Source organism: Canis lupus, chromosome 16 (assembly GCF_011100685.1).
Source record: "Canis lupus familiaris isolate Mischka breed German Shepherd chromosome 16, alternate assembly UU_Cfam_GSD_1.0, whole genome shotgun sequence".
In the NCBI taxonomy this organism is placed as follows: domain Eukaryota; kingdom Metazoa; phylum Chordata; class Mammalia; order Carnivora; family Canidae; genus Canis; species Canis lupus.
In genome coordinates, this window is record NC_049237.1 from 8,091,611 (window position 1) to 8,102,072 (window position 10,462).

At 35.2% G+C, this 10,462-nt stretch overlaps 1 protein-coding gene and 2 long non-coding RNA genes across 6 annotated transcripts in view; 1 reads left to right on the plus strand and 2 right to left on the minus strand.

The window, feature by feature from the left end:
- Window positions 1-10,231, plus strand: part of BRAF (B-Raf proto-oncogene, serine/threonine kinase) — a 172,337-nt gene extending 162,106 nt beyond the window's left edge. For 2 of the 4 annotated variants that reach the window (XM_038559385.1, XM_038559389.1), the window contains 4 exons: window positions 834-968; window positions 3,595-3,645; window positions 4,723-4,876; window positions 10,049-10,231. In XM_038559385.1, coding sequence (XP_038415313.1) covers window positions 834-968; window positions 3,595-3,645; window positions 4,723-4,876; window positions 10,049-10,071 — 363 coding nt within the window. In that variant the 3' untranslated portion in view covers window positions 10,072-10,231. The remainder of the gene's footprint in view (window positions 1-833; window positions 969-3,594; window positions 3,646-4,722; window positions 4,877-10,048) is intronic. The other 2 variants (XM_038559390.1, XM_038559386.1) reach the window with 1 other exon arrangement.
- LOC119877087 lies at window positions 752-10,223 on the minus strand. Its single transcript, XR_005371241.1, has 3 exons — window positions 9,882-10,223; window positions 1,571-1,676; window positions 752-929 (listed from the first exon to the last, which is right to left on the minus strand). It is a non-coding gene; the product is annotated as an uncharacterized LOC119877087 (long non-coding RNA).
- LOC111090232 lies at window positions 4,598-8,954 on the minus strand. The gene is made up of 3 exons (XR_005371242.1): window positions 8,194-8,954; window positions 6,369-6,519; window positions 4,598-5,310 (listed from the first exon to the last, which is right to left on the minus strand). It is a non-coding gene; the product is annotated as an uncharacterized LOC111090232 (long non-coding RNA).
- Window positions 10,232-10,462: the final 231 nt, after the last annotated feature.

A 10,462-nucleotide genomic window follows, 5' to 3' on the forward strand; every position in this document is an offset into this window, starting at 1 on the left:
CTTGACTGTTTCTAAAGTTTATAAACTCTGCCCTGTATGTAACAGGATTTCTTTTGTGTGTGTGTGTGTGTGTGTGTGTGTGTGTGTGTGTGTGTGTATAACAGGATTTCTTACAGGCTCTCTCCACCTACCCTCTAGTCTGTGCCTGTATGACCTGTTCCCTCTAAGATCAAAATCCCCTCTCTTCACAGAGTCCCAAGACGCCTGATGTCTGTTTCTGTCCGTTCTCAAAACAGGCAAAAATGAGAAAATTAAATCAGAAACAGTGTTCATCTCTGCACCTAGGGAAGACAAGACTTTTTACTTTATTAAAGAGAAAACTTAATTCCCAAGGTGGTTTATCTTCTTTTTCTTCGGAGGAGGCTCTGATTCTCAGACCTACATTACTACATGCCCCATTTCTAACATTTCCTCAACAAACGAATTTGTTGCCAAAACAACTGCTAAAAAGCTTAGCTTTTTTGGTTCTTGCTACATATATATAGAGAGGACTTGTGATGCCCAACAAGTACTCAATAAATACTCAATAAATTACTTTAAGTAGAATAGAGGCACAGTCCAATCTGATTACCCTGGCAGTGGGAAATGGATAAGGACAGACTGGAAGCCTGGAGAGCAATAAGAACTTTACAGTAGTCTAGAGGTCCTGAAGATTTCAGCTTACAGCCCACAATATGATTTAGGGGATGCATTGTGTTTCTTTTTATTGAAGTACAGTGTACATGCAGAAGAGTACACAAAAATGCGCTGCTTGTTGAATTTTCTATGTTTATGTATTTTTCAGTTCATCAACAAGGTTGTATGATTTATTGTTTTTTTTTTCCCTTGCCCAGATAATTTTTATGGTGGGACGAGGATATCTTTCTCCAGATCTCAGTAAGGTACGGAGTAACTGTCCAAAAGCCATGAAGAGATTGATGGCAGAGTGCCTAAAAAAGAAAAGAGATGAGAGGCCACTCTTTCCCCAAGTAAGAAGCTTTATGTTACCTAAGAGGATAGGCTAATACTCAGATGTAGATTTTTAAATAGTTTCTAGAGCATACAGTTTGTATTTTGTGAATTTGGATTCCATGTGATTATGTGCAGGCAGCAGATAAGTAATCACATAAAGATGATTTTATGAATTTGAATGGTGGTACGTCTAGAAATTTGGAATCTCAGTACAAAATATTAAGAAAGACTTTGATTTTGTCTAGCAGTTCTCAGACTTTTTTGGTCTCACAATCCATTTACACACTTAAAAATTATTGAAAACCCCCAAAGAACTTTTGTTTATATAAGTAATAATTGCCATTTTAGAAATTGAAACTAAGTTTTAAAAATATTTATAAGTTTAATTAAACATAATAAAACCATTACATGTTAAATAACACTTTTGTAAAACAACTGTATTTTCCCAGACAACAGAATTAATGAAAAGAATGGCATCGTTTTACCTTTTTTGCAAATCTCTGCAAAAAAAAGACATCTGGATTCTCTGCATTTGTGATGTTGCAATATTTTGCATGATGTAGCCTCTGAAAACTCCACTTACACTTGCAAAATAATGACAGTAAAAAGGCAATAATACCTTGCTGTTATTATGAACATAGTTTTTCTACATATTACACTTTGAGAACTGCTGCTTCAGTTCCTCCTGGTGGTAAAACATTCCCAGCTTCCCTTTAATACTGAGTCTGAAAAAAAAACAAAACAAAAAAACACTGAGTCTGTTGGAGGAGCATTTTCAAATAGGGCAAAAAGTGCCACCTATTGGCACTGTCTGCCTTTCTCTGATTCTTGGAAAATTACCATCGCTTTTTATCTTTTCATGGCATAAGGCTAAAGCCCTTACGTTAACAATCTTTAATAAGCCTCACAAACTGCAACTAAGTACATGAAGAAGCTGAGAAAGTTTCGATATGGAAGATATTGTAATATAAATTCAGTTTTTTGTGATGCTCAGGAAGTTCTGATAGCGCTGTATAAACAAGTCTTGATAAATCAGTACAATTTTCAGAGGGGTAGGACTGACTCTGTAATTACTAGCTACCATAATTACTGAGTTGGTCTTTCTTGAACCTTATTATGCTTTTAAATACCCACTCCTAGCTGAATCTCCTAAGACAAAAGTCACTGTTACAGGAATACATGAATCTGTTATTCCCATCTAACACATTAAAGATTGAATTTGTGTTTTAACAAGTCTCTAAGGGGCTATCTCAGAGTGGGTAGATACATGTTTTACATATTAGAATTCTAAGTTACTATTTCTTCGAGGAAGAGTTGTTTTTTTGTTTTTTTTTTTCAACCCAGAAAACTGCTGGTTGTTTAAAACTATCAAAGTAAAAGGACCAGTGTTGTTGGCCAATATCAGCAGGACTCTGGTATCACATTCTGTTTTCATAGTCCAGGTACTAGAGTTTCCTGTTTAACATGCTTGATGTATATTAATAATGTAAATTATATCCACAGGCCCACTTTTTTATTTTAAGATTTTATTTTTTTAAGTAATCTCTACACCCAGATTTGGGCTCAAACTTACAACCCCAAGATAAGAGTTGCACACCCTATCAACTGAGCCAGCCAGGCAGCCCTTATAGTCCTTCTTTTTAAGTGGTATTAAAGGGGACAAAATGTTTATACTTCTAAATATAAATTCTTTGTGTGGTATCTGAAAATGAAATGGATATCTGAATTTTTCAGATTGCTGAGGATGCTCGTTTTAAGTATTATTTTTAACTTTTCATTACAAGATCTCTTTTCACACTACACAGAAACACAAATTTCAGATGGCTAAAGATTTATATATGTGAAAAACATAACTATAAGAAGTCATTTTTATTGACCTTCAGGTAGGAAAGGCTTTCCTAATAATAATAAGCAAGAAGCGAAAATCCAGAAATGATAAAGGAAAGATCAGCAAGTCTGACCACCTTAAAAGTTTTTAAAATTCTGTGTAATAAAAATACTATTGAAAAGTAAACACAAAAAATAATTATAGCATGTATAACAAAGCATAAATACTGGTATTATGTAAAGGCCTCCTACAAATCAATAAGTAAAAAAGATAACAGAAAATGAGCAAAGCATATGAACTGGTGATTCACACAGAAATACAAACGGTGAATGAGCTTAGGATGTTAAAAGTTCTGAGACAGTCAATAAAATGCAGAGTAACAGTGAAACACGTTTTGATTTTCTCTCTCAGATTGGCAGTATCCAGCATTGGGAACCGTGTTGGGAAGTAAGAAGGGCCGGGCCCTCCTTATAAATTTTTTAACAGTATTGTTGGGATTGTAAATTGGTTTGGTCTCTTCAAAGGACTTGGTACAATTCATAAACTCCAAATATATATACATTTTGCTCTGGTAATTCCACTCTTAAAAACGTATACTACAGAACCTGCTTCCACAAGTGCTCAGATACATACGAGAATGCTTACCATAATAGGAAAAATTAAAGACATAGAGATCAAGGTAGCTCTCTAGATGGCATGGAAGTTAGCGAGGGGAAAGAAAAGCAACACAGAAAAATATGTGTAGTATGATACCACTTGGATGGTGGTGAGGGTGGGGATGGGCTCTGTTTTCATATGTGCATGTTTATGCATAGGAAAGGTCCAGAAGAAAGTATAGACTCTTTAACAGTGGTTACCCCTGGAAGGTAGGACTTATACTTTTTCTGTATTATTTGAATTTTTATTTGTGTGTTATGCTTGTAATTGAAGATGTTTTGTAACATTGCTTCTTTGCCTTATACTAATCATAGAGATTACAGTTTAACTTTTTAAAAAGTTTTGGTAGCTCAGAAACATAATAATAGTAATGGCTGCTAAAGTTTTATTGAGTTCTTACTATATGCCAGGCATTGTGCCAAGCCTACACGTATGTCTCATGATTATGAACATCCATTTTACTGTCTGCCTTCAAGAGTCATAACCCGTTTCTCTGTACCTTAAACTATGTGGAGTTTCTACGTTTTGTGTGTTGGTGTCTATTTGTCGTTTGCCTGTCTTTTCCACTCTTGGATTGTCACCTGTCACTTCTCACTCCTATGCCACTAGCAGTGTGGGTCATCAGGTCCTACTTTTAATTATGTTGTGGAAGACATTCCCCCATTACTAAGTTTCTTAAAGAATGAGTTGCTCTGATGATTGTGTTTGTGAAGTCACCCACTGCTTTACTGATTGATGCTTCATCTTCTTCCCAAAAGGGACTGCGGTCTGGGAGAAATAGGTATATAATCGGTTTAAAACTCAGGGCAGCCCCCGTGGCGCAGCGGTTTAGCGCCGCCTGCAGCCCAGGGCGTGATCCTGGAGACCCAGGATCGAGTCCCACGTCGGGCTCCCTGCATGGTGCCTGCTGCTCCCTCTGCCTGTGTCTCTGCCTCTCTCTCTAGCTGTGTCTCTATGAATAAATAAATAAAAAATATTAAAAAAAAAAAACTTATTATTATTTACTGTTCCAAGGCTGGCAAATGATCTAAAATGTAAATAAAAGCTAACTATAGGTTATTTTCCCCATTCATTTTACAAGATTAAAATTATAGGAGTTTGGTCGTTCTCTTTTCTTTGTAAGGAAAAATACCAGTTTCTTAAGTATTTTTTCAGGCATTTAGGATAAACCAAAAACAATGTAAGATTTCAGGTGCTTTCTTGTAAAGTATGATGGGGATTTTAAAGATTAATAACACCTAGATTTTCATTCTACCTTTTTTCTTTTTTTCCTTTTCCTTTTTTAGATTCTCGCCTCTATTGAGCTGCTGGCCCGCTCATTGCCAAAAATTCACCGCAGTGCATCAGAACCCTCCTTGAATCGGGCTGGCTTCCAAACAGAGGATTTTAGTCTCTATGCTTGCGCTTCTCCAAAAACACCCATCCAGGCAGGGGGATACGGTGCGTTTCCTGTCCACTGAAACAAATTAGAGTGTGCGAGTATAGGGCATAGGGACCATGGAATAAAAATATGTTTGTTTATATATTTGCTAAATTGAATAAGATCTTTTTTAAAAACGATGAGCCAAAGAATGAATAGGTTTTTAAAGACTAGGTATCATTATTTCCAAATCTAAAATGTAAATTTAGCATTGGATTTTCAGCATCCAAGCATTTTATAAAATGCACAAGACATGGCTGAACATTTGTAGTACCTCTTTCAGAGGCTTTACTTCCTGTTCCACATCTGTTTATGGGCTTATTCTAATTATTAAACTTCATTTAAACTTTTCTCATGCACCTTTTGTTGTTGGCTATCACATGTCCAAGGGAGTCCCAAGAACAGCACCACTCCTGTGCATGGATTTGCAGGTGGACGGTGACAGTAGATTAGCCTGTGTTAGGCAAGGCAATCCAAACAGATCTAATTAAAAACTTATGAGAGTTGAATAAGTTATTTTTATTCTTAATATTATTTTCTATAACTTTTTATTATAATTTGGAAAATATGGATGTCCTTTATTCCTCAAAGCAGTAGACTGAATTTCTTTTTACAAATTACAAGTGCAGGTAACCAAAGATATTGCTTAGGAATGACATATTTGACATGAGTAATATGGTTGAACTTTGGATTTTTAGTGACGAATGTTAAAAATTGGAGTTCTTTTTAAATAATATTTTCCCATACATTAAGGATGTCTTATACACATAGAAGTTGAATTTCTTTACAGATGCATTGTTTCCTCCTCCCCCAGAAAAGCTTCATAGAATTCTGTGAGAAGTTTGGGGTTTGTTTGTTTAGATACCTTTAGTTACCAAACAACCAAGTAGTGGACTTCTTAAAAATTATTATTACTTTAGATTGTACATACCTCTCATGATACCTGTTTTAACAATCACCTTATCCATGTGTCATAAAATTCTTGTGCTCCTTATATTCTTTGCCCAGCAGGGTTCTTATGAATGAATGCTATTCTTTTTTTTTTTTTTCTGTAGCCTATGTAGCCTACTGTGTGAAGTATTTATTAGTGCTAATATTTACCTTTTCTTGTGTAGAAAATGACTGTACTGTGGCAGTCAGTATACTCTTACTATGAGCCAGAATCTTACTGGGAATCAAAAGTGAAAGGAGCAGTATCACTGTCATCTTACCAAAGAAATTATCATGTCTACTTCAGAGTCAGCACCAAAAGCCAGCCACTTAAATACATTTTCATTTATTTAATTTAGAACTGTGGTGATTTTTAAATATAACTGGTGGTTCGGGGCTATACAGGCACATAGACAACATCTGTGTTTAATATCATCCTTTGAAGCCAATAAGAAAATTGGGAAGACTTTAGTGATAATTTAGTTTTTAAATATCACAAATAAGTTTTTAAAATACTTTATTAATTTGAATGGATGAGATTTCATACAGGAAAACTAGTCAGTGAGAAGAAGCATGGCATACCTTTTGCCTCTCATTTGGGTAGTTTGAAATAAGTAATGCCATTCATGTTGCTCAAAATTGATTCATGCCTTTCAATTAGGCAAGAATAGTGGAAAAGAACCTCTCTCGTGTTTTCAAAAATAAGAAAGAGAAAGGCATGAAAGAATGGAACCTGTTGGAAAAAAGATTCTAAATTAGTGCAGGATTTCTAAATCCTCTAGTGATATTAAAGATATGATAGTAATTACTAAATAGAGTTTTGTCCATTACGAATTGAATAGCAAGCATGTAGCTAACAAAGTTTTTACATTGGTCACTGGAATGCACAAAGGTTTGGACATTCTAAGGCACAAGAGTCAAAGGATCTTTTTACTGATCGAACTCTTTCTATAGTTCCTCAGTATACTTCACTCGTATTGTCCTTTCTTTGCTCACTCCTTTTTTCTGCCCCTACAATTCCCCACACGGACCACTGCCAACCCCCCACTCTCTGCATTTGACTCTTTTCAGTCTCCTTTGCAGAAGGCATTGCTGGGCTCTTAGAATCTTAGAACAGCTCAGAAATTCCTTTATGCCACCTAGCAGTTTTCTTTCCAAACTGAGCTCACTAGGAGTGTTGGTGGAAGGACATGAGCAGTCTGGTAGGGCAAGATGTTCATTAAGTAACATGGATGCAGAGAAGTAGGGAGCATATTCTAGACATACGGTAGTCTCCGTTTCTGTTGTTTGTTTTATACTGCATTTTAGATATATTCTCCAAATAAAAATATCATTTTCCTAACCATATGTAGAGTTAACCTTTCTGACTACGTAATTGAAACAGAAAGACGTTCATTCTCTTATGACTGATTGCTTTTATTCCTAAAACCTCAGCCCACAGATTTTTTTTTATTAAAGTTGATTTCCTTTTTCAGCAGGCACCCTTTTTTGTAAAATTTGTTTTATAGTTTAGAAGTTTTACTGGTCAGTGACGGGAACTAAGATTTTTCTTCTTGATTTTAAGTAGTTTAGGGATCACAGCACATAAATGCTTTAGGTTATTTTCAGGTATTAAATGTTGTATTAGCCATTTACATTCTAAGCATTAGTTAAAATCATTCTCTTTAAATAGTGACTAACACACCAGCTTAAATGGCCTCTCTCAAGTGAGTCCCTCAATTTAAGGAAATGAGCTGCTTTTTTTTTTTTAATATTATGAAATGGGTACTTCAGACTAAAACACTGTCAGTTACAGTCCTATTAGATTGAGAATTATTAAGCATTTCTAGAGTACTTTTTATTTTACTCCATATTTCATCGCTCCTGTGGTAATTTCTCTTAAAATTTAAGAAGTCCAGTGTGTCTGAGCCAGAATGTTTGTCATATTTTTGAAACTTCGTAAAAGGTCACCACAAAGAAAGAATGAGAATTACTCTGGTTTCAAATGAATGCCCCCCTACATCTAAAACAGTGATCGATTTCTGTGCAAATTGATTTTTCACAGCATATTTTATCTTGAAGAAGTATATAGCAAATTACATGTATAATAGCCACTGAAATACATTCAATTCAGGAATAAAAGGTAATTATGTAATATCTTAAAACTAGTTAGTAAAATCCTTAGATTTCAAATAAACGAATCTTAATATTTGAGTTATTCTAAATCACAGGGCCTTCCCAAATGTTCTCTACCTTAATCTTAAATAAAGTCAAATGGAAAACAGAACTTAGGTTATTCTCAACCAGAAAGGTTAAAAAAAATTTTTTTTTTCATTTTGGCCTCTGATTTTTCAGGCAATAATTAACATACCAAAATTTTCAAAAAGTCATGTAGTATCCTGGATATTTCACTTCAAGTAATTCTTACCTCAAATAAAATAGGATAGGAAGTGGAATGATAGAGATTTCTGGATATGCAAGAAGGAGTATGCCTTTTTCCCCAAAAGCAGATCCATTGCCTGTTATGCCCATCTTTCCTTAAATTTCTCCGTGATTTCAGGACATATATAGAAAGAGTTTTATTTTATTGATCCATAAACTCTTGAGTTCTTTTTGTCTTTTTTTATTCCTGGATCTAAAGTCTGCTTATGAAATAATAACTGCATTCCGTTAGAAGCAGTAGACAATGGTAAGATGGTCTTCAGTGTTTGCTTTATTAGTATCTGATTTGGAGTTTGTTGGTACGAGTTTGTACTTTGGGAGACTGTTTTGTGATTTTTTTTTTTTAAAGGCTAACCTTTTAAGTTTGTAGAGTAGAACACTGTTCAAAGTGGGATGTCTAATTATCATAATTGGAAGCACATGATGATTTTTTAAAGTTATTTTTTAATGTGGTATATAAGATCTGACATAGAATTTTATCACTTTTGATATTCTCACTTAATAGATTAAAGTCTAGCCATATTTTAAAAACTGGAAGATTTTTTTTTAAAAATAAAGATTTGCAAGTAAATCCTATTTTCACATTGACTTCCTTTAATGAGATTCAGATTCTGCAGGATACAGAGACTACTAATTAGAATGTTGAAAATTACCTTAAAGAAATATATGAAAATACTAGAAAAAATAGCAACCTTCAAGCCACAGTGTACTTAAACCATAAGCAAAGGTAGTGTGAATGTTTATAGATTTCTAGTCTCTGTTCACAAAATAGTCTTCTGTGGTTATATTCTTCATACTTGGCTCTCTGTGGTCTTAGTGACTTGGCTTTTTTTTTTTTTTTTTTTTTTTTAATCAATGCCATACTCCCTCCCTAGTCTTAACTTTAAATATGAGGTAATGATTCTTTTATCCTTCCTTGATCTTTTGACTCACAATACTGTGGTTACTTGCTTGGTGAAAGGAATCCTTAAATAGAAAAGAGATAGTATCACCATCTGCAATCCAATTAGTATTAATACTCAGAGTGGGAAAATAAATTATTATTGAAAATTATTTCAGGGTATATTCATTGTTAAGACCACCCCCACCCCCAGACTTGCATCGTAACAGTGCCATTTTCTAGCTGTGAGATATCAGGCAAATTACTCCACCATTCTAAACCCACGCTTGCTCCTTTGTAAGTTTAGAGAAGTAATAGCACTTGCCTTATAGTGATTATGAGGCTTAGATGCAAATATATATAAAGCATTCAGTGAGGCACCTGGCGTATAACAGGTACTCAGATGGTTGCTAATATTATCAGCCTGTGATCTGGGGGTTCAGTCAGCCAGTCATTAGCAATCTGTTGTTGTTGGGGGAGGACATACCAGTGTCCTGTAGTAGCCAGTTGGCAGTCAGAGAGTGGACAGGTCACTCCTAGATGAAATCCTGTGTTGGTGTCAGTGACTGCTTGGACTTGCATCATTATAATAATGGAAATGAGTTGATAATTGGGGGAAAGTCTTCAACAAATCAACCTTACTATTTTACAATCCATATCTGAGAAATTTTGTTCATTGGAATGGTTTTTCAGCTTGATTAGAACCATAGCATGTCAAATCCAAATGGGAAATTACCTGTAGACTCAATATTTAATTGGCAAAACTGAAGCATAGTCTATATACTATAAATTACCTTCTTTTATGGATTTCGGCCATTTTTGCTTTTAAATCAGTGATGATGTTGCTAGCTTTGTAATAGTTAGCGAGTCCCCTTTCAGTGAGGTTTCAGTGAGGCTTTTCTAGATCTCTTGGTTATTTGAGATAACTTTTTTAAAATTAGCTCTTGTCCTCCCTCTACAGGAGAATTTGCAGCCTTCAAGTAGCCACACCATCATGGCAACAACTACTCTTATTTCTTAAGTCTTGTGTTCGTACAATTTGTTAACATCAAAACACAGTTCTGTTCCTCAAATCTTTTTTTAAAGATACAGAATTTTCAATGCATAAGCTGGTGTGGAACAGAATGGAATTTCCCATCCAACAAAAGAGGGAAGAATGTTTTAGGAACCAGAATTCTCTGCTGCCAGTGTTTCTTCTTCAACACAAATACCACGTGCATACAAGTCTGCCCACTCCCAGGAAGGAAGAGGAGAGCCTGAGTTCTGACCTTTTGATGGTCAGGCATGATGGAAAGAAACTGCTGCTACAGCTTGGGAGATTGGCTGTGGAGAGCCTGCCCGTCAGCTCTGCCCTTCTAACCGCCAGATGAGTGTG